The sequence below is a fragment of the Micromys minutus genome, assembly GCF_963924665.1.
Source record: "Micromys minutus genome assembly, chromosome: 32".
Taxonomy (NCBI): domain Eukaryota; kingdom Metazoa; phylum Chordata; class Mammalia; order Rodentia; family Muridae; genus Micromys; species Micromys minutus.
In genome coordinates, this window is record NC_137967.1 from 5034392 (window position 1) to 5057529 (window position 23138).

General features: G+C 53.2%; 2 protein-coding genes across 6 annotated transcripts; one reads left to right on the plus strand and one right to left on the minus strand.

Annotated features, from left to right (window-relative positions):
• Window positions 1-4708: 4708 nt before the first annotated feature.
• On the minus strand, window positions 4709-8178 carry RRAS (RAS related). 2 transcript variants are annotated; one of them, XM_080908342.1, is made up of 6 exons: window positions 7995-8178; window positions 6111-6198; window positions 5900-6002; window positions 5691-5799; window positions 5119-5237; window positions 4709-5033 (listed from the first exon to the last, which is right to left on the minus strand). In XM_080908342.1, the coding sequence occupies exons 1-6, from the start codon at window positions 8145-8147 to the stop codon at window positions 4949-4951; spliced, it is 657 nt and encodes a 218-aa protein (XP_080764468.1). In that variant the 5' UTR covers window positions 8148-8178; the 3' UTR covers window positions 4709-4948. The 2 variants fall into 2 exon arrangements, with proteins under 2 accessions (XP_080764468.1, XP_080764469.1); XM_080908343.1 differs by lacking the exon at window positions 7995-8178 and adding an exon at window positions 6840-7119.
• Window positions 8179-10179: 2001 nt separating this feature from the next.
• SCAF1 (SR-related CTD associated factor 1) lies at window positions 10180-22746 on the plus strand. 4 transcript variants are annotated; one of them, XM_080908992.1, is made up of 12 exons: window positions 10314-10880; window positions 12021-12151; window positions 12752-12865; window positions 13056-13113; window positions 13505-13602; window positions 13824-13924; window positions 14010-14125; window positions 17067-19733; window positions 20169-20251; window positions 20469-20687; window positions 22054-22182; window positions 22338-22746. In XM_080908992.1, the coding sequence occupies exons 3-12, from the start codon at window positions 12758-12760 to the stop codon at window positions 22527-22529; spliced, it is 3771 nt and encodes a 1256-aa protein (XP_080765118.1). In that variant the 5' UTR covers window positions 10314-10880; window positions 12021-12151; window positions 12752-12757; the 3' UTR covers window positions 22530-22746. The 4 variants fall into 4 exon arrangements, with proteins under 4 accessions (XP_080765119.1, XP_080765118.1, XP_080765121.1 ...); XM_080908994.1 differs by lacking the exon at window positions 10314-10880 and adding an exon at window positions 11110-11127; XM_080908993.1 differs by lacking the exons at window positions 10314-10880; window positions 12021-12151 and adding an exon at window positions 10180-10266.
• The last annotated feature ends 392 nt before the right edge of the window (window positions 22747-23138 follow it).

The following is a 23138-nucleotide window of genomic DNA, read 5'->3' on the forward strand; positions in this document are numbered from 1 at the left end:
TTGGTACAGAGATGAGGTTCTCCACAGCAAGACAACTCGGGCACCTAAAAGTTGGAAGCATATAGACAGCCTTGCTGCCACCTAGCCTGGTCTGTCCAAGCTCACAGTCCTCGGACAGTGTTCTGTGAGGGGCATCAGTATCCTGAATTCTACCCAAGAGGAACAGCACTAACAGGCAATTTGACACAAATGCCAGGTTACTGCTCTAGATTTGATTTGCCAGGGGCTGGGCCAGGCAAAGCCACGAAGGGGCTGCTGAGAGTGTGGGAGATGGTCGAAGCCAGTGTTTGATGTCAGGTGAGGTGACAGCCCGTGTTCTGCACAGAGGACAGAAGGGCCTGTACCTCAGTGGATGTTAGGTACTATGTTACTGAGTCATTTGTTGCTCAAAGTGTCCCTGCAGCTCTCCCAAGAGTTTGCAGGAATTTTGTCTCAGGTCTGTTAACCAAGTAATCCCAGGAGGAGTTACCATGGAAACTTAAGGCTAGTCTGAAAAGGGATAGGATCAGGTCTTGCTGGTACACCTACTGCCTGGAATCCCCCAGTGAGAGGCTGGGGTGTGGCTGTGGGCTAGAAACCTAATGTAGAAGAGTCTGGATTCCCCACCCCCAAGGTGGATGGAAACACTAAAATTGGAATGTTAACAATGGGATTATCCTCTAGAGGGTTGTAAGTGGACCTTCAGTGGTTATGACCTGCAAGCCAAAATATGCGGTGGCGTGATCTAGATTGTGGGCCAGCCCTGCAAATGGAAGCTGGAGATCCCAGGATCGGAGTTTACTGTCCCTGGTGGAGGTTCTAGAGCAGAAGATGGCCACCCTGGCAGAGTGGAAGGGCAGTGTTGACTGGGAAAAGATCCAGCTTCCTGAACTTGGACCTCAGCCTCTTTAGTTGAGGCAGGCTGTCATGCTCACATCAAATCTGGGGGACAGGCCTCTGGAGCTTGGGTGGAGAAGAGTTGGGACAACCTCGACTTCAGAGAGACCTTTTCTCAAAAAGCCAAAACAAAATCACTGCCAAAGCCTGGGAGAGGGCGGAAACCCTGACACAGGCACAGACACGTGCCTAGGGAGATGCCAGCCAGGCTGTGCCAGCCTTTGACTCTTGTCTTAGGAACTCGGGAATGACAGTGGGCCCCGGAGGTTTCCAAAAATGGCTTGTCGTGTATATTCCTGTGCTTTCTTCTCGGGGCAAGCAGTGACTTGTCCTTTGCTTAGTGTGCACCTTGGCCCTAAAAGAACCAGTGTGTCCAGACCAAAAACTACACCCTACCCTCCCATACGGTGGGAAAAGCTCAGCTCTGTTCTGGGGAATGACACAGGAGCCTTTCCTGGCCAAAGCAGTGTTCCCCCTGCTGGGGTTCCTGGAGACCTCAGACCAGGGAAGGATGGAGAGGCTGCAGCTCTGCCTCTCGAAAGGGTTGACCCCTTCTTGGCCTAAGGCAAGAGCATATTGCTGCAGGTTCTTGTCCTTGCTCGGTCCCTGGGCAGAAAGTTGGATACAGGCCAAAGGTGGTGTTAACAGAAAGAAAGGGACACACACCATTGATGAGCAGTCCCATCTGAAATACAGAATAGCATTCACAGTCGTGGGCCAGGGCAGAAAGGGTAGTGAATGTTGATATAGAATTGAGAAGCCAGTAAGGGCTCTGTGAGGGGCATGGGCGGACTTAGGGAGACAACTTGAAACAAATGTCAGATTGCTGTTCTAGATTTAGGAGCCAGGCAAGGGAACAGGAGGCCAAACCTTCGGGGGTAGGGGGATGGTCAAGGCCAACTTTTGATGGGCAGGTGAAGGCCTGTGTTCTGCACAGGGCACAGACAGATCAGATGAAGTTTCACCCTGGTGTGTTGGGTGAGTGTTGGAGTTCAAAGAGAGATGATCAAGCCAGGATGCTGACTACCTTAGGGTTTCCATTGCTATGAAGAGAAAGCATGACCAAGACAACTATAAAGGACTACATTTAATTGGGGCCGGCTAACAGATTCTGAGGTTTAATCCACTATTATCATGGTGGGAAGCATGGCACCGTCCACGCAGGTGTTGGAGGAGCTGAGAGGTCTACATCTTGTTCCGAAGACTGACTTCAGGCAGCTAGCATGTGAGGGTCTCAGAGCCAACCACCATGGTGACGCACTTCCTTCATTGAGGCCACAGCTCCTGTCTGCCAAGCATATTCAGACTACCACGCTGGCTCACCCCAGATTCCAGCAGTTGGTGGGGTTGGAAGGAAGAGGATCAAGAGTTCAAGACTAGCCTGGGCTATGTGAGACCTTTCAGTGAGGCCCAAAATAGTTGGATCAGATGGGGTTCCAGGTTTGTGCCTGGTGTCCCATGGTCACCAGGTTGGCCACCCCCTCTCCATGATGTCACACAGTGTGGCCAGATCAGTGAGTGAGTCCCGGCTTGGTACAAGTAGACTGAGATATTTCCCAGAATCAGAAGGCATCTTAGCTGTAGGGATCTTGTACATTTACTTTGCCTGTTAGGTCCACTGGTAGCTGTGACTACTGGTATCTTGAACTTGAGGAACTGCATTTGTATCTATATTTATTCATTTATGTGGGTTTTCAAGACAGGGTTTCTCTGTGTGGAACCTGCTCTGTAGACCAGGCTGGCCTCAAACTCACAGAGATCCACCCGTCTCTGCCTCCCTAGCGCTGAGACTAAAGGCATGCGTCACCACTGCCCAGCCAGAAACCATTTATTAAATCAGGACAGGTAACATGAAGAGTAGACATGTTGGCGTATGTGCCAAATAATGGTCCATGTGCCGTAGAGATGGCTTAACGGAAGAGCACTTGCTGTTCCGGCAGAAGCCTGGGGTTCTTAGCCCCAGTTCTACAGGGTCTGGCAGCCTTACTGACCTTGGAGGGACTGCATGCGCGTGGTACACAGGCATGCAGGAAAAACATCATACACATTTTTTTTAATTTTATTTCTTTTCAAGGCCAGTTCTCTATGTATCCCTAGCTATCCTGGATCTCACTCTGTAGACCAGGCTAGTCCCAAACCCCGAAATATACCTCTGCACCCTTAGCACTGGGATTAAAAGGTGTGTGCACCACCAGTGCCTGGCTGAGGAAATTAACTAATATTTTTTCCAAGACATGGTTTCTCTGTGTAGCCCCAGCTTGCCCGGAACTCACTCTGAAGACAGGCCTGGCTTCAAACTCACAGATTTACCTAACTGTGCCTTCAGAGTGCTGGGAATAAAGGCGTGTGCCGCCACCACCCAGCAAGGAAATTAATTTTAATAGCTATATTTAGGTTCTTGCCGCCATATTGAATAGTATAGTTCTAGAACTTTCTAAGCACCCCCTACACACACAAGATCTTGTCATAGAGCTTAAACGGTTTGAATTTATTACCTCTCATTCTTCTGTTACCTCCACAATTTCCTACCGCCTCCGAAATGCTGGAGCTACAGGCTCCACACCTGGTATCTTAGTTTAGGATGACTATTGTTATGACACACACAATAACCAAATGCAAATTTAGGAGGAAAGGGTTGGGAAAAAAACACTCTTCCGGGAGAATGTTCCTGTGTGGATGAAGTCAGGAGAGGAACTCAGGCAGGGCAGGAACCTGAAGGCAGGAGCTGATGCTGAGGCCATGGAGGGATCTGCTCACTGGTTTGCTCACCCAGCTTTCTATTAAAACAGTGGCTTTCATCCCAGGATGCCAAACCCACAATGAACAGGACTCTCCCCATCAATGACTAATTAAGGAAGAAGGTATGTGGCTAGAGCCTTGCTCAGTTGGTTAAGATCCCTGGCTGGTCTTCAGAAGACTTCAGTTCAATGCCCAGCACCTACTGGACAGTTTGTAACTGCAACTCCTGTTCCAGGAGACCTAACACTTCACACATGCAGAGCAAACGCCAATGCACAGAAAATAAATTTAAACTAAGGAAAGAAAGCAGATGTGCTACATGCTTTCCTACAGACTGGTCTTGTGGAGGCATTTTCTCAGTTGGAGCTCCCTCCTCTCAGATGATTCTAACTTGTGTCAAGCTGACATAAAAACTATCCAGCACATGTGCAGGAGTCACAGCATTCGTGTAGATATCAGAGGAAATTGCAGGAGTTGATTTCCCCACCCAGAACCCCAACCATATGACCTTTGGGATCTAAACTAAGAAGAATATGCTTGGCAGCGAACACCTTTACCTGAAAGCCATCTAGCCAGATTACCACTCCCATTTAGAACTATAAATACAGTGTGACTTGGTGGCACATCTTTAACCCCAGTACTCGTACACATGAGGCAGAGATAGATGAATCTCTGAGTTCAAGGCCAGCGTGGTCTACAGAGTGAGTTCCAGGACAGCCAGGGCTACACAGAGAAACCATGTCTTGAGAAACCAAAACCCCAAAGGGGCTGGGAATTTAGGCTCAGTGGTAGAGCACTTGCTTAGCAAGTGAAAGGCCCTGGGTTCGGCTGTCAGCTCCGGAAAAAAAAAAATAAGCAAACAAAAAAAAACCAAAACAAACAAACAAACAAACAAACAAACCCTAAAAGACAAAACAAAGAAAAAAAAAAAAAAAAAACAAAAAACTTCAACAAAACTAAACCCCTAACCAAACCAACAAACAGAAAATTGGGGCTGAAGATGCAGAGTTTGGGCCCTTGCCTAGCAGGGATGAGACTCTGGGCCCATATCCAGCAACTCCCCCAATAAAAGGCGACTCCAGTCCTTGGCAGTGATATTTATTTTTTCTTATATACAGCAGTGGTAAGATGCTCCCCATCCTACCAGGGTCTTGTGGGGAAAGGAGGAGGTATTGCTAGAAGGCACACAGTGGTAGCCCCAGGAGACCTGGCAGTAAAGGTAAGAGGGTGTAGTGTGTCCTGGGGACCCCAGAGGAGGCTCGGCTAGAGAGCCTTGGGCCACACAGCAAGTGTGAGGCAGCTGGTCCCGAGAGCTTGTGCTGGTCACTTGAGGCTACTGCAGGACACAGGGGCATGCCCCGTCCTTCTTCCGGGGAGCACTGGGTGGGCTAGGAGGCAGTTCTTGCTCCTGGTATTTCCTGTGGGACGCAGCATGTGAGTATGAGACACAGGGCCCAGGACCGAGGTCAGGAAAGGGGGTGCTGGGGTGCTGTGCTTGCTTACCGGACAGTCCGCACCAGCTGCTCAAAGGCCTCATCGACATTCAGACGCAGTTTGGCTGAGGCCTCAAAGTAAGGCATGTGGTGGGAAGCACTGAAAGAGGAGGCTTCGGATCGGAGGACCTGGAGGGGGGACGCGGAAAGCCTCAAGGTGCACTCTAGTGTATAACCTCAGCAGGCTCAAAATAGAAAGTTCTAGAAAGACCCAAGAGGAGGCTACAGGAGGGTTGAAGCTATCTTGGCGAGATGTCAGGGAGCTTGTGATGTTTTAGGTAACCAGAAGGCAGGCAGGCAAGAAGTAAAGGTGTTCTTGTTCAGGGAAAGGAACCATATTATACAAGTAAAGACCAGTATCCAAGGGCCAAGACCGTGGCTCAGTGCTAGGGGTCCTGCCTAGAATCCCTCAGTGATGGCCGGGGGTGTGGCTCAGCAATGGGTGATTCTACTTGGGGGGGGGGTCATATCTAAGTGAAAGTGGTGACAATAGAAAGACCAGGGGTGCAGATGAGGAGATGGTCCCGAGAGAGGTTCCTATCTCCAAATGGAGGTTCTCAGGGGAGGGGGGACATCCCAAACCTGGCGCTGTGTCTCCAGATCTGCCTTGTTCCCAACCAGCACAATGGGGAAGTCATCACGGTCCTTGACTCTGAGGATCTGTGTGAAGAGCTTGCCTACCTCATTGAAACTGCAAGAGACGTCCGCAGCATGAGGCACCCTTCTCAGGGGCAGAAACCTGTCCTGTGCTCTTCCAGGTCTACCAGCGCCCCACCCCCCACCCGCCTCACCTCTGCCTGTCGTTAATGGCAAACACCAGCAGGAAGCCATTACCAGCACGCATGTACTGCTCCCGCATGGCACCGAATTCCTCTTGGCCCGCAGTGTCCAGGACTGTGGAGACGGGGAGAGAAATGTGTGGTTCCCACGTTGTCCTGGGCACACTCACAAAGTCCCCCCAGCCTTGCCACCTGCCTCCCTTCCAAGCCCAGCCATCCTCACTGTCCAGCCGGGCAGGGGTGCCATCCACGGTGCAGATCTTTGTGTAGGAATCCTCAATGGTGGGGTCATAGTCAGACACAAAGTAGGACTGGGGGATAGAGAAGGTCACTGTCACCGAAGCACTCTCAGTGTGTATGTGTGTGTCTATCTTCTCCAAGTCTCTGCCCCTCCAGTCTCAGTGCCCCCCCCCCATCTCTGGTAGTTAACTGTCCCGTCTCTTTCCCTCTCCCCCTCTCTGGGCTCCTGTACATCTGCTTCTAGCTGTTCTGTTTCCACCATTCCAGCTGTCAGGTTGAGGGTCCCTGTCACCGATGCCCCCGTTTCCTCTCTTAGCCTCTCTGCCTTCTTCATTATAAAGCATCGATCGTCCTTCATCAGTATTACACCAGCTGCGACACTCTGGACAAATCGCTTTCTGTCTCTGAGTCTGTTTCCTCACTTGGAGAACTGAAACCTTATAAACAGTTTTTACTGGAGCGAATTCCCTGTTTAACACTTAGCACTTGGCCTGGTAGTGGTCAGTGATCAGCTTCTGAGAATTCTTGTTGACCAAAGTAACTGCCTATCTTGCCCCTCCCTCCCTCTTCCCCCCATTCCTTCCCTCCTCCTCCCTCCTCCACAAGCAGCCTCCCGTGTCTCCTCCCCTAGGAAGGTCTAAGTTCCAACCCTGCTTCAGAGAGACAACCCCACCCTCATCCCGCCTCTCCCTTCCTGAATGGGTCCTGCTACCTCCAACCAGGCCTCTGGCCATCTTCAGGTTTGGCCCTGGGTGCCAGGGGCTCAAATTTGGGCTCCTCTTTCCCACTGTAGACCTCCCAACAGCATTTCTGGAGGCTTCTTGTCTGTGAATGTCTATCACCCAGGAACCTCTACAACAGCAAGTGGACCCTCACTTTCCTAGTGTTGCCCTGCCCTGGGGAGGCTCCCCGTGGGAACTGGGTGGAGATTTCCGGGGCTGGGCTGGATTTTCTGAACTTGGCTGCTGAGGCTGAAGGTGGCTTCCTCTCTATAGTGCTTGCTGAGGGCTGGGGCTGGAAAGGGTGCAAGGAGCAGAAAGGATGAGTTTGGTATGTGTGTGTGGGGGGTATTAGGACCCCAAAGTATGTTAGGAGATGCTCTAGTGTTAGAACAGTCTGGAGCATTCTGGAGGGTCGGTTCATGATGTAGCAGAGGTCCTAAAACCTTCCAAGTATCAGATTTCTGGAGGTCGTGAAAAACCTGAATTCTATGCTTTTCTTTTTTAACCTGAAGATGATTTGAGAAGCTACTTAGGGTTTTCAGGGAAGAGGGCAAGGAGTTTGGGTGGGAAACAGGGCGGAAAAGTGGTTGGTTTTTCTTGGGGGGTGGGATGGGGGATCTGCATTAAGCAGAATGGGGTATTGCCAAATAAGGGTGTTTTCCTAGAATGGTCGGTCATGTAGCAGGATCTTTCTGAAATCTCGGGTCTGAAGGGCAATCCTCTTCGAGCAGAGGTTACAGGGTGCCTGTTTTTAGGATGGGGTGGTCCCAGCAGAATCAAAGTCTGGGCAAAGATCAGGAGATTGGAGCCTCAGGGAATGCTTAGGGTCTGAATAGAGTACCTGTTTGGAATTTAGGGTACTCCCAGTTGGTAAGCAGGGCCAGATACACTAAGTAGCGGGCTCTCAGGTACCTCAGGTCAGGGAGAGTGATCTGACTAGGACATATTAGGAGAAAGCTTCCCCTCAAGAAGGGGGTGGAGGCCCTGGGCACTTGGAGTCACAATCAGAGGGGATCTTTTAGGGTTTAGAGATCCTCTTAGGAGGGTCTTAATGATGGTTCTGGGAAAAGTGAAAGTTTTAGGGAACCCCCAAAGTGCTCAAAGTCTCGACCTCGGGGACACCCTCCCCGGTGAGGGCCCACTACCTGAATGAACTGGATGGTCAGCGCGCTCTTGCCCACGCCGCCGCCGCCTACGACCACCAGCTTGTGAGTCTCGCCGGGCGGGGGGTCCCTGGGTCCCGGCCCCCCGCCCCGGGGCCGCCCCCGCCCAGTCCCGGACGCCGCCCCGCTGCTCATGTCGCCACCGCTGCTGCAGCCGCCGCTACCGCCTAGGGGGAGTCAGGAGAGACCAAGGGGTGGGTTATGCTAATGAATACTGCATAAACATGAGCTTCGGCCTGTAGGACACAATGCTTCAGGAGGAGGTGCGGCCAGGGAAGGGAGGAGCTATACTAATAAGTGTAGGGGAAACAAGTTTGCAAAAATCGGGGAATTCCAAAAGAGGTGGGGATATGCTAATGAACCTGAGCCCACCCAGAGCCCGGCCACGAGCTCTCGTCAGGCAGTCCGCCTTTGGGAGGAGCTATGCTAATAAGCCCCATCTTTGGGGGAAAAAGTTTTCTTAGGGGCGGGAATATGCAAATTAAACGCTTGCTGTAGTTATTATCTAAGGACCACTGTTTCTGGGAGGTGGGACTTTGCAGGCGCTTCTCAGGGCCGTATATAGGGCGATCTTAGGACAGCCCGGGTCTCGAAAACGAATCTCCGCCTCCTTCCTGGGATCAACGCCAAACTCTCTGTCCAGACTTGGGTCTAGAGGCTGGAGAGTCTCAGCCTGCCTAGGGACTTAGGCTTCCGGTTCCCGCTGTCCCAGCCAAACGGAAGAAAGACTGGGAGGGGGAGCTGGGGCCCTGGAGAGGGACAGCAGGGTAACTGGGCAGGGACGAGCCGTGAGATCACCACATTCCTAATCCATGAGCCAGTTCATCCTAGTCGGGAAGTCTGGGTCCAGAAGGGACTACAGCCAGGATTTCTGGGCTTTGGAAGGATGAGGTTGATGGCTCAGACACCTGGCTCCTGCGAGGGCATCGAGTTAGAGACTTGGATTCCCGGGTCTTAGGGAGAACGGGCTGTCGGGGGGTATTCTTTTCTACTGGATAAGGTACTGGGAAAGCTGGGAGTCTGGCCAAAGAATGGAGAGTCTGGGGATACTGGGTTTGAGGGCATGAGTGATCGAGGAGGACTGTGGAGTAATTGAGTGCTTACTTTTGTGTAAGGTATGGTATTGATGACCTGAAAGGGAAGAGGATTGAAATTCCTGAGTCCCATCGAAGACGGAAATGAGTCTTCACTCTTCTGCTCTGAATCAGAGGACTCAGATTTTGAACTTTCCTGTTCTGAGTAAGGATGCCCTATTTGACTCCTAGGTTCTAAGTTTAATGGGGGATTGTTTTAAGTTAAAGGCTATATTAGACATCTTAGAATGAACCTATCTCTCCTTTAAAAAATTTTTTTAAATTTTATGTATGAGTACACTGTTGCTGTCTTCAGACACACCAGAAGAGGGCATCAGATCCCATTATAGATGGTTGTGAGCCACCATGTGGTTGCTGGGAATTGAACTCAGAATCTCTGGAAGAGTAGTCAGTGCTGTTAACCGCTGAGCGATCTCTCCAGTCCAAAATGCACCTATCTCATAATAAATTTAAAAAAACGAAAAGAGGGCTACAGGTACAGTCCAGTGATATATAGAAGGTTTGTCTACCATGTAGGAACATCTAATTTCAATCTCTAGTAGTCCCAAAATAAATAATTTTATAAGCTGGAAATGATGACTGACTGGGGAAAACAGAGGCAGAATGACAGCAGCAAGTTCCAGGCCCGTCTGAGATACATAAGAGACCTTCTCAAAAAAAATCTCCTTAGGATTTATAGAGGGAAAAAATTAGAAGGGTCTCTCATATTTAGAAAGGAAGACTATGGGCGGGGTAGTGTCCATCTCAATTGAACTACAATTCCCATGGATCTCAACAACGGAGCGCCTTATTTACATCACTTCCTGATCCGCCGCCCTTTCCCCGCGCACGCAGGGCACTGTGGGGGGTCGCACCGCGCGCTCCAACAGCCCCGCCCACTTCACCTCTCACCCCTACACTGTCCCTGCGTGACGGAGTCTTCATACGGACTACATCTCCCGGCATTCAGCGCGCGCACTCCACCTCCATGTGACGCATTGATTTTTGGGAAACGGAGTTCACCTCCCGAAACGACTATCTTTTGGAAACCCAGCTGGGTACTTGAAATCCCGGCAAGCTCTGCGGCAATTTGGTTCCGCCCCTCCCCAGCTCAAATCGCGAGCCCCGCCCCAGTCTGCCCCGCCCCGCGCCGGGACCGGAGCCGCAGCCCGAGCGGCGGGGTAAGATGGCGGCGGCGGTCCGGGCCGCGGGGCTCGGGCCTAGAGGGGTGGGCGGGGCGGAGTCCGGTCGCTAGTCGTCCCCGAGTGTCGCCCGTATGCCACGGGGCCTGGAGAGCGTAGCGTGGCACCCTCGGACCCGGCTGCAGCGGCCAAGGCAGTCTCTGAGTAGGGGGCCTTCTTAGGGCCCGGGACGCGCCCGTGGGTGCCAGAGGGCGTTCGTATGGCCTGGACCGCGCCTAGGCCCGCCCTCCATCCCATTGCTGAGCCCGGACATGCCTGCAGGCACTGTAGATGGTTTTTTGTGTGCGACCGTAGGATAGGGTCTGTTGAGAGGGTTTTGGGGCCATCTTGAGATCTTCACTCCTCCAGGAGTTAAGGGGGTCTGCAGAGTCACTTAGCTCACTGGGGTATATTTGTTAGGGTTGGGAAGTCTCTACTCGTGCTGGCCTCTGCATTCGGCACATCTCCATGGATCTGGGACCATTTATGAGGCCTGGAAGCTCTCCAAGGACTAGGAAGTGTTAAGGTCCACCTGGAAGAAAGAGATGTTCTCCCACCTAGGGAGAGGGAATCAAGCATTATGATGTGCCCAGAAACATAAATGAGTCTCTAAGGTCTGGGAAGTGTTTATGTGGGGGTGATCAGAAACGGGTGGGGTGGGATGGGTACTTTGAAGGAACTAGCATCGTCCAGTGATTGCAAGAATCCAGTCTATGTCTTAGGGCAAATTCAAGTGCTTTTGGAGACTAGATAAATGTGTACAGAATAATACAACAGAAAACGCTGGGAATCTTATCCTTTCAGAAAGTAATTAAAAAGAAGATGGTTTTAAACACAAAAAGAACCCGTGTTATCCCAGCGGTAAGGAGTTAGAATCATTCCTTGGACCTAAGGGTCTGTAGAGCTGTCTAGAATCTGCTCTGCAACTTGACCTTGGTAGGAAAGAAAGACTACATTATCCGATGAGATTCAGTGCATGCCAACATATGCATTTTACTAATATTACTCCATTCCTGTTAACTCATGGTTCCATTTGAAACTTGGGAGGTATTTTCCATTCTGTTTTCTGTACTTTGTGTAATGAGTTGTGTGTGAATCACTAAATTGCTCCCAGAGCCCGGTAGTTGAGGGATCAATGATCTCACATGGTATACAGAGTCTTACCATGTCTATGGTTTTGGTGATGGCCTAATCTGCAGCCAGGAGCTCTTGTTACAGTTTCTTGTAGGTGACAGTCCGAGCTCTGGGTAACCTGTATCAGACTGTGAGAGAGCAGTCCCAGAGCTGGGAATTGTTGATAAGCAGTGTAGAAAAGTCTTGAATATTAGTTTAGAGAAGCTTGGATGGGGTGGAGGGGCTGTCAGAGTAAGGTATGCCCTCAGGAATTAGGAAGGAAGCTGAAGATTTGGAGAGCTGGAGCCCGGAGGCTGTGGAGGTCAAGGTGTAGTTTAAGATTAGGACTGAGACCAGGGCTTAGGGCTTTTCCTTGTAGGTGAGCAACCAGGGAAATAGGCTGAGACAAAAAGGGGAAACCTGGCCTAGGGCTACTGATAGAGTTACTGCTAATGTGTATCCAGCCATTTATCTGTGGGAGTGAGTGTGACAGATGCTACTTTTGCCCTTTTCAGATCAGCACTTATGCTGGGGGTTAGGGAGCCTAGAAGTTTTAGGAATTCCAAGATGAGGTGTTTTCAGAGTAGCAGGTTTGACAGCTGTGGGGAGGTTTACAGCTGTGATGTTCATGTTTTCTGAAGCCTCAATCAAGACATCCACCAGTCTGAAGGATGCTCTTTCAACTACCTGACTGGGCACTCAAAGCTCAGAATTCCCGTGACATCACCGAGGCTTTGGCCATGCTTCCACAGGACAGGCAGCTGGGTGATAGGCAAGTGTCCCCATGGGGTTGGGAGGACAGCATGCCTTTCTGAAATCCGGCATTTTTGTTTTAAAAGCGGTGTGGTGGTTCTGTAGATCAAACTATCATAGTTGTATTTCATGGCTGTAAATAAAATTCTTGGGCTCCTCACCATGGAGGAGAATGAATGCTGTGCGGAGCTTTGGTACCCATTAGAGAGTACCGCCGAGCGTGTCGGCACATTCCTCGCTGTGAGGAAGATGGCTTTCTGAGACTGAGGCACACTCAAAGTCAGGACACCAGAAGTCAGGGTTGAGTTGGCATCTGTTTGACTGGGTTGGGGGATTAATTGGAGGTTTGACTAGGAGCTTTGGGAAGCTGTGGGCAGTGGAGGGCCAGATGATGGAGCAGGTGGCTGTCTTTCCATTGATGGGGAGGCAGCTGAAACCTAGAAGAAGGACCAGAGTGGCTCTAGTCCCTGCTGGTCAGCGTGGGACCAAGTACAAGGTCATCAGGAAAAAGGCGGAAGAGAGGGACACTAAAGGAGGATGCACAGAGAAGGCCTGAGGTCTTTCACCTCTGCTCCTGCCTCCCTCAGCCTTCACTTCAAACTGTTGCCCTCAACCCCAGGTGACCATGGAGGAGGAGGATGAGTCTCGAGGTAAAACAGAAGAGTCGGGAGAGGATCGGGGAGACGGTCCACCTGACAGAGATCCTGCCCTTTCTCCTTCTGCGTTTATTTTGGTAAGACAGCTGGGGGCAGTGAGGTCTGGTGGTCTAGGTTCTCATGCTCTGAAGATCAGGCCCTGAACTTGGCACTCAGGAAGAATTGGGGTTCTGTGTGGACTCTGGCTGCCGAATGACTGGAGTGTGCTATCCAAACAGCAGGTGTTACAGAGGTCTTGGTCCTGATTTTTTTTTTCCCCTTTCGCAGCGGGCCATTCAGCAGGCTGTGGGAAGCTCACTGCAGGGGGACCTGCCTAATGATAAAGGTATGGGGTCCACTAGTCCTGGGAGTTTTATCTTCATTCTCTCTGAGGTTTCCTGAGTGCTGCTCTTGTGCTAGGGTCAGTAGTGTCCAGAGTACTGGGTTTGTCTGGAGGGCGGCCTAGTTGGCAGGGAACCCAGCATGACTTCAGGGCTGCCTAGAGGTGATCAGGGTAGTGGGACACTTGGGAGGCAGGAGACATTTAGCCAGGATTGTGCAGGGTTCAAAGGCCAAACTGAGACACGCCCTTCAGTAAGTCAGTGGGTGCAAGCCCATCCTAGTTTAAATTGGGGGAGCTCAGGGTCTTGCCTAAGCTGGGAGCTGGTAGGTACTTCCTCAGCAAACACTTAAGCCTAACATATGTAACATGCTATCTTACTTCAATGTGTATGCAGATGGCTCTCAGTGCCATGGCCTGCGATGGAAGCGTTGCTGCCGGAGCCCTCGTGCAGAGCCTCGGTCACAGGAGTCAGGGGGTGCTGACATGGCCACCGTGAGTAACTTTCATCCTGGGACCTGCATGACAAAGGAACTGGGGAATCTAAGCCTCTGGGTCTGGTGTGACTGGCAGGCAGTGACAGGAGTCTAAGCTGGCTTCCAGAGACCATTAAGATAAGTTTGTTGTGGCAGATTGGTGGGTTTCTGAGAGGCTGGAACTAGAAAGTTTGTTGGTGTGAGTACTCACAGAACAGAGCCCAACTTGGCCCCTTCTAGGTATTGGACTCAGCTGCAGATAGCTTCCTTGTGGAGCTGGTGAGCATCCTGGATCCCCCGGACACCTGGGTTCCCAGCCGCCTGGACCTTCAGCCTGGCGAGTAAGAACTGGGTGGCTGAAGGTGGGGTGACCCTGTCCCTTGAAAGGTGGCATTGCTGGGGCTCACCATTTCCTCTGCCTTGCAGAAGTGAGGACATGCTAGAGCTGGTGGCTGAGGTCCGCATTGGTGACAGGGACCCTATGCCTCTACCTGTGCCCAGCCTGTTGCCCCGCCTCAGGGCCTGGAGGACCGGAAAGACGGGTATGTTGGCCCGTCCGTGTTGGGTGGGTGGTCTTAATTGTGTGAAAGTTAACTATATTCATGTATTAATGGTATTGGGTTCTGAACTTTGGGGCCTCACATGCTCAACAGCATTCTGCCAAGCTAAGCCGCTAACATCATGTAAGCTATTGTGGTGAAGATAGTAAGGATGGTTATATTCGATACAGATTAGTTCACATACTCATACAGGCACAGTGGAGATCACATTGACGCGTTGAGCATGCTGGATACCAGCTATCAGAGTTGACTGCTAGTGTCTTTGAGTTGGGATTCATCTCCTAGGGGGTGGCTCCTCACTAGCTCCATTGGTGACCTGGTGACCAGCTTGAGGCTGGGTGGAAAGGCAGACATTTTGGTTCTGTGCTAAGGTTCTGAGGGATACAATCTGCTCCTCGTTGTGCTTCTGGTGGGTGCCCAGGGACCTTAGCACATCAGCAGGCTGTGATGTTCTAGCTGAAGCCACCAGGATACCCAGGACCAATTCTGACTCAAGTTCCACCTGGGCCTGTGTTTTTAGTGCTGCTGGTGCTTGAGTTCCAACCAGTTGACCTCCCTGTCTGCGTGTTTTTAGAAGTGGAGAGAAGGGCTCTCTCTCTCTCTCTCTCTCTCTCTCTCTCTCTCTCTCTCTCTCTCTCTCTGTACACTTGGTGTTTGGCAGCTGTCAGTCCCAGTGCCTTGAAGAGCGTGACTTGTGACTCCACTGAGGCGGGTCACAGTCATTTTGCCCCTTCTCAGTTGTGAGTTGGGCTCAGGGGACATGGTACCCAGCCCCCATGAGCCCCCTAGAGGCTGACAGGAGGGTTTTGGATTGGTCCTATGACCGGAGGATGTGGAGCTGTGAGTGAGTCTTGACTGTGGGTCTCAGATACCTGGCAGGGTGAAGGGAGAGGAGCTGTGGAGCCCATGAGTTCAAGACTAAAACACCAGGAGAGCCTGACTCCAAAAACTAACCCCCAAGGTAGCAGAGGGTAAACTTTGCAATAGAACTTGTTCACACAGACAAATAGCTAGATTTGGGTCCAGGCTGGGATATATATTTAGCCAGTTGCTCTCATGGGGACTCTGAAATTATGTTGTGGCTTTTTTTTTTTTAAAGATGTATTTATTTATTTCACGTATGAGTACACTGTCATAACAACCAGAAGAGAACATCAGATTCTATTACAGAGCCACCATGTGGTCGCTGGGAATTGAACTCAGGGCCTCTGGAAGAGCAGCCAGTGCTCTTAACCCCTGAGCTGTCTCTCCAGCCTGGGGTTCTTAGATCCTGAACTGAACTGACAAGGCCATTGTTTGTTTGTTTGTTTGTCAAATACATTTGTGGGTGGGATGGCACACACATTCCACAGCAGCGTCTGGAAGTGATAGGTCAACTTTCAGGAGTTTGTTCTCCCCTCGGTCAAGTGGGTCTCATGGATCTAAGTCAGGTCTTTAGATTTGGTAACAGCTGCCTTTATTCACTGAGACCTCCTGTTGCTGGCCCTTCCCTCCCTCCTACCTGTCTGTGTATGCCTCTGACATTGAACCCAAGGCCGCACACCTGAGTCTCTGTTTTGTTTTTGTGAGATGAATCTTGCTTTGTAGCCATAAGACTCCTGACTCTTCTTCCATCTAGAGTGTAGGAGCTGGAGCTGCCATACATACTTGGCTCTTTTTCCAGTTGGGGGGGACGTGTTCTCTTGTTACCCAGACAGCCTGATACTGCTGTGCTCAGTGGTCCTCCTGCCTCAGCCTCTTGAATAGCAGAGGCTACAGGTGTGTGCCATCATGCTAGCCTCAGCAGTTTTGTTTGTGTTTTTCAAGACAGGGTTTCTCTGTGTAGACAAGGATGGCCTTGAACTTACAGAGATCTGGCTGCCTCTGCTTTCTGGGCACTGGGATTAAAGGTCTGCGCCACCACATTTGGCTTGCTTGTTTGGTTTCTTTAGTTTTTGTTTGTTTTGTTTTGGAAAGACCACAGGAAAAAGAACATGGTAGTCACCCATGATCTTCCTCTACACCCAAATCACATGCCATCCAGTGTTTCCAGACACTAGTGTGTCCTGTGTGAAATGACAAAAGGAGCCTGGAGCAGGGAGTCTCAGTCTGAGTTGGTCATGGGTACCCTCTGGGCTCTGGATTTGAACCCTGTCCTCAGGATGAGTTTCCTAAGGGCAGGGCTTGCTTTTTTGACACCCCTGGAACAGCCTGACATAAAACAAGTAAACAGGTTGAGCCAGGAACTATTGTCTCATGAGTAGAGAGTGCTGTGCCCTGGATCTCTGAGGAACTGGCACCATCCTCAGTGGGCCATTTTGGGTCGGGGCTTAGCTCCTGTGCTTAGATAAAGTTATTTGAGTCTAGGCCCAGCCATTGTTGCTATGTGTCCTTGGTACAGTGGATGTTGGGGGGCAAACTAAGGAGCCATGCAGAGCCTGGCCTGTGAGAAGGGGAAAGTATGTCATGATGTCCCTATTGGTTAGTGACTCTTGCTTCTAAGACCTCAGGTGCAGGTTGATGGCAGAAAACTTGAAAGGATTCTCTTGTTTTGCCAAGCCTCCAGCTCTCGTTTCATGACCGTTCCTCTCCACAAGCAGGGTCAGCTCTAACAGGATGCAGCTGGCTCTCTGTCCTGTGGGGGCAGTTTATTGACTTTTGAACCAGCCCGAGGTTGTGAGATGAAGTCAGTGGGCCGTTGTCGGCTGTGCTAGGTGTCTTCACATACTCGGCCAGTGCTCTGCCACTGAGCCACCGACCCTAGGCCCCAACGTCACCACTGAACGCCATCTTCTAGTTCTTAGTTGTGCTGCGTGAATAGGTCAGTTCTGATGGAGATGTAACCACGTCAGCACCCCAGTGTGCTGCTGCCTGCCTGTGCAAGCCCTGCGAGAGAGGAGTGATCGGTCACTGACTATTGCTCTGTCTACCCTGTTCTCTGCAGTTTCTCCACAGTCCCATGCATCTCGACCTGCCTGTTCCCGTCACCTCACCTTGGGCACAGGGGATGGAGGGCCTGCCCCACCACCTGCACCCTCCTCTGCCTCCTCCTCTCCTTCCCCTTCTCCATCTTCGTCTTCTCCTTCTCCTCCTCCTCCCCCTCCCCCTCCACCCCCTCCAGCTCTGCCTGCCCCGAGATTTGACATCTATGACCCCTTCCACCCCACCGATGAGGCCTATTCCCCACCGCCAGCCCCAGAGCAAAAATATGACCCCTTTGAGCCCACGGGCTCCAACCCCAGCTCATCAGCTGGGACTCCCTCACCAGAGGAGGAGGAGGAGGAGGAGGAGGAGGAAGAGGAGGGTCTGTCACAGAGCATCAGCCGCATCTCAGAGACCCTGGCTGGCATCTACGATGACAACAGCCTGAGCCAGGACTTCCCAGGTGACGACAGCCCCCGCCGGGAACCCCCTCCCCCACAGACACTGGGAACCCCAGGGACGCCACCACAGGCCGACTCCACTCGGGCCGAAGGGGCCCCACGCCGTAGGGTCTTTGTAGTGGGACCCGAGGCTGAGGCCCGCCTTGAGGGCAAGGTTTCGGTGGAAGTTGTGACGACGCCTGGTGGACCAGCCCTGCCGCTGCCACCACTACCCCCGACTGAATCGGAGATAGAGGAGGGTGAGATTGTGCAGCCTGAGGAGGAGCCCAGGGTAGCAGTGTCACTGTTCCGCGCAGCACGACCCCGTCAGCCTCCTTCCTCTGTAGCCACCTTGGCTTCGGTGGCCACCCCTGCTGCGCCCCCAGCCTCTGCTCCACGTGCCCCTGAGGGTGATGACTTCCTGTCACTACATGCTGACTCTGATGGAGAGGGCGCACTGCAAGTGGACCTAGGAGAACCACCTGCACCACCGGCCACTGATGCCCGCTGGGGCGGCCTGGACCTGCGCCGCAAGATCCTAACGCAGCGACGTGAGCGTTACCGCCAGCGATCTGCCTCGCCAGGCCCACCGCCTGCACGGAAGAAGGCTCGGCGAGAGCGGCAGCGCAGCGGGGACCCTGCACCACCGGATTCGCCCACCTGGGAAGCTAAGAAGCACCGTTCGCGTGAGCGCAAGCTTGGGTCACACTCAACCTCCCGACGTCGATCACGCTCTCGTTCCCGCCGCCGGTCGCGCTCCCGCAGCACTGACCGCAGACGTGGGGGCCACCGCTCGCGTTCTCGGGAGAAGCGCAGGCGGCGACGGCGCTCAGCCTCTCCACCTCCGGCGGCATCCTCATCGTCATCTTCCCGACGTGAGCGGCACCGGGGCAAGCGGCGCGAGGGTGGCAAGAAGAAGAAGAAGCGCTCGCGCTCCCGGGCAGAAAAGCGCTCTGGGGACTTGGAGAAGCTGCCTGCACCTGTGCCTCCCTCAGGCTCTGACCGCGACAGCCGACGCCGCGGGGCTGTGCCACCTTCTATCCAGGACCTCACAGACCACGACCTGTTTGCCATCAAACGGACCATCACAGTGGGTCGCCCGGACAAAGCGGAGCCACGCGCACCTTCGCCAGTACCTGCTGTGTCCCCGAAGCGGGAGGTCTTGTATGACTCTGAGGGTCTAAGTGCAGACGAGCGGGGTGGAAAAAGTGACAAGGACCGGAGGCGTTCAGGGGCTGCGTCCTCATCCTCGTCCTCAAGGGAGAAAGGGTCTCGACGGAAGGCCCTCGATGGGGACCGGGGCCGAGACAGGGACAGGTCATCCAAGAAGACTCGGCCACCTAAGGACTCTGCTGCTGGCTCAGGGCCACTGCCCAAAGCCCCCCCAAGCAGTGGCTCCTCGTCCTCATCGTCCTCCTGCTCCTCTCGAAAGGTAAAACTACAGTCCAAGGTGGCTGTGCTCATCCGAGAGGGCGTCAGCAGCACCACCCCTGCCAAGGATTCCTCATCTTCAGGGCTGGGCTCCATTGGGGTCAAGTTCAGCCGTGACCGTGAGAGCCGCTCGCCGTTCCTCAAGCCGGATGAGCGGGCTCCTACAGAGGTGGCCAAGGTGGCCCCGGGCAGCACTAAGCCCAAAAAGACCAAGGCCAAGGCCAAGGCTGGGGCCAAGAAAGCCAAGGGGACCAAGGGAAAGACGAAGCCGTCGAAGACCAGGAAGAAGGTCCGCAGTGGAGGCAGCAGCTCCGCCAGTGGTGGGCCGGGCTCACTGAAGAAATCCAAGGCCGACAGCTGCAGCCAGGCCGCCAGCGCCAAGGGGACAGAGGAAACATCATGGTCTGGGGAGGAGCGGACCACCAAGGCCCCAAGTACCCCACCCCCTAAGGTAGCCCCACCTCCACCTGCACTCACCCCGGACTCCCAGACTGTGGATAGCAGCTGCAAGACCCCTGAAGTCTCCTTCCTACCAGAGGAAGCCAGTGAGGACACTGGGGTCCGAGTAGGTGCGGAGGAGGAGGAGGAGGAAGAGGAAGAAGAGGAAGAGGAGGAGGAACAGCAGCCTGCCACTACCACAGCCACCAGCACTGCTGCAGCTGCCCCAAGCACTGCCCCCAGTGCGGCTTCTACAGCTGGAGACTCTGGCGCCGAGGATGGGCCAGCTGCTAGGGTCTCCCAGCTGCCGACGCTCCCCCCACCCATGCCCTGGAACCTGCCTGCTGGTGTGGACTGTACTACCAGTGGTGTCCTGGCCTGTGAGTGTTTGGAGGTGGGGAGGGGGATGGGTAGATAGGGCTGGATGGACAGAACAGGCAGGGTCTAGTCCAAGCTCGGGCATACAGAGAGCTGTTGGAGCACAGGAGATTGGTCCACGTAGAAATACAGAACACGGTGACAATGGAGAGCCCAGGCAGGGTGCTGTTTTCCTGTTGGTGGGGGAAGGCTGGGACTGGTGTGGGTCTGTTAGCAGATGTTACTTCAGCATCTCCATGCCATAGCCTAGCACTCCTTGACCTTACTACATACAGCCCCCGTAAGTGGTAAGAACGCCAGGTCTCTGTGGTGATTCTCGGTGGATGAGGTCCCTTTTTTGTTCTGAGCTGAGGTTTTATGGCATGTCCTGGAATCAGGTGAGGAACCTGTATCCATCCTGATACCTGCCTTGATTGTCATCCCTCTGTCCATTGCAGTGACTGCACTGCTGTTCAAGATGGAAGAAGCCAACCTGGCCAGCCGCGCAAAGGCCCAGGAGCTGATCCAGGCCACCAACCAGGTGGGCTCCCATGGGGAAGAGTCCCCACAGCCCCTTCTTTTGTCCATTGCCTCGGGGTAGGAGAGGAACTACAACTCCCAGCAGGCCTTAGGGCAAGGTATTGGCCAGAAGAGGAGCCTGTTACTCTACACCATTGGGAAATTTGAGGGAACAGAGGGGGAACAAAGCCCCCTCTTCCCTTCCTCCTCCCTTGGCTCATCATACTCTCTTCTCACAGATACTCAGCCACCGGAAGCCACCCTCCACTCTGGGGGTGACCCCAGCTCCCGTGCCCACTTCCTTGGGTCTGCCCCCAGGCCCCTCCAGCTACCTGCTTCCTGGCAGCCTCCCCATAGGGGGCTGTGGCTCTACCCCTCCTACCCCCACTGGGCTAGCCCCCGCATCTGACAAGAGAGAGGGCAGCAGCAGCTCAGAGGGACGTGGGGACACTGACAAGGTGAGATGGACTGGGGGACTCAGAGGACTAGATGAGTGGGGGCCGGGTGCTGGGCACTGGGCAGGCACAGCAGGAAGTGGAGGTGCAGCTCAGCTAGTGAGTGCCCAGCATGCATGGAACCCCGGATTCCATCCTCAGTTCAGATAGAAAGAATCTAATACACGTATAGTCTGTGTGTGTATACACGTATTTATATAAACACCCCTTTTCATTACCTCAGCTGCTCCTCACCTTTATGTAATTGACAGACGTAGGCTTGTTAAAAAGTCAAGCACTTAGGGCCAAGCTGGCCGAACAGACTTGGACCTGTAACCCTAGTATGTGAAGTCAAAGGACGTGGCAGGTGACAAGGCCACCTCTGGCTGGAGTAAGGACCTTGCATGCACAGAAAAGAATGGTTTGGGCTGCTTCCTTTAAATCCTCTCTAGATGGATGTGCCTGGTCATGACCCAGACATCACTGAAGGCATTCCCCACTGCTCTGCGTCAGTGCAGGCTTTTACAGGAGACAGGGCCTCAGCTCACAGAGCCCCTCACTGCTTCATTCCCGTGCTGCTGGCCAGGCCTCTCGGGCTGTTTGTCTTTTCTTGTTTTTGTGTTACTTGAGAATCTCATGGCCCGTAGAGCTAAGCCTGGCTCTCCCTATAACTGGGACATGTGTGTCCCTACAGTACCCTGAGCTCTGCACTCAGCTTGCTGTGGGCCCAAAGCCCCACCTGTGCTCACAGACACTGGGCTCTCCCAGGAACCTCAGCTCCCAGCACAGCTCCCTGGATGGTGGTGCCCCATTTTTCATGAATTATGGAATCTAGTTCCTCAAGGGTGGAAGGCTGGGTCTCCTTGTGATGCTGTCACCTCAGCAACCTAAGCTACCTGGGCTCCTGCTCAATCCCTCCTGTGCCTGTCAGCTCAGGTGACAGGACCTGAACCAGACAGAGTATGAGCAGCCAAACTGCTATCCCTGCCGTTTGAGGAGGCCTGCGGTCAGAATGACCTGTATGGGCTGCTTAGGGATAGGTAGCTAGTTGTTGGAATGGGGGTAGGCACACCTCTGATCCTACTACTTGAGGCTGAGGCAGGAGATTTAAAAGTTGAGGGCAAGAATGGACAACTTATAAGAGACACTGCACAGAAATTAGAAGGCAAACCCTCAGTTCCCGTCCCAGGGCTGCAGAGAAGAAACGTGTAGTGTTCTCCCAGCACACTGCTGGGCCTGCCTAGGCCAGAGTGCTAGAGGGTCTAGCCTAGAGGGCTCTAGTAGCCTAAGATAGCTTCAGAAAGGATAGGGTAGGGCAGGCGAGGGTGAGGGAGCTGCAGCTCCTCCCTTGTGTGTTTGGTCTTGACTGTCCTTGTCTCACAACCACCAGTATCTGAAGAAGCTGCACACACAGGAGCGGGCAGTGGAGGAGGTGAAGCTGGCCATCAAGCCGTACTACCAGAAGAAAGACATCACCAAGGAGGAGTACAAGGATATCCTGAGGAAGGCTGTCCACAAGGTGGGGCCAGGCTCTGTGGGACTGGGGACCTGGGTCTGGGAAAGGGGCATAGAGTGGGCCCATTCACTGAGAAGGTCAAGGGTGCCCAGGGACCGTCCACTGAGTCAGGACAAGGCCCAGGGACTGGCTAGAACCCAGTTGTTCTGGTTCTGCAGATCTGCCACAGCAAAAGCGGGGAGATCAACCCTGTCAAGGTGAGCAACCTGGTGAGGGCCTACGTCCAGCGCTACCGCTACTTCCGCAAGCACGGTCGCAAGCCGGGGGATCCCCCAGGACCTCCTCGGCCACCCAAGGAGCCAGGGCCCCCAGACAAGGGTGGCCCAGGCCTTCCCCTGCCCCCTCTCTGAGACTTCTTACCCTGTCCCTGTGCCTCTGAGATTCTGGACATATTTATGGCTCCACTTCCCCACTATGCCCCCCCCCCTCAGTGGGATGATGGGGAAGGTTGCTGTGAGGAAGAGGAGAGCCCCCCACCCAGCCCTTTCCCTACTTGTTGACCTAACCCTTCAGCCTGCCCCCCATAGTCTCAGCCCTTCTGTCATGGCCCCCTCCAATTTCATTAAAGATTTCATGAAATACAGATGGGTGTACTGGTATACCCTGTGAGTTCAAAGACAGCTCTACTCCACAGAGATCCCCACTAATTGAGCTGGCTTATGTACACTGGAGCTGTCAGCAGCACTGCGATCTGCAGTGGCTCAGTCCATGATAGTGAGTCAGCCTGCCTCACAGCACTTGCCATGCTGCCATCCTCCATCACTGCTCGGGCAGGTCACAGCCTGCAACAACTCCCCTTGCTCCGTGCAGGGGCAGTGTACAGTCCTGGACGTATCCTGTCTCTTGCTTCCTTTGTGACATTTTCTCTGGGACCTGAGACATCGGGCTGGCAGCCATCAGCTGTGGATAGGAAAACTGAGACCCTGTAGAATAACCACCAGCCTAGGGCAGTGTAACAG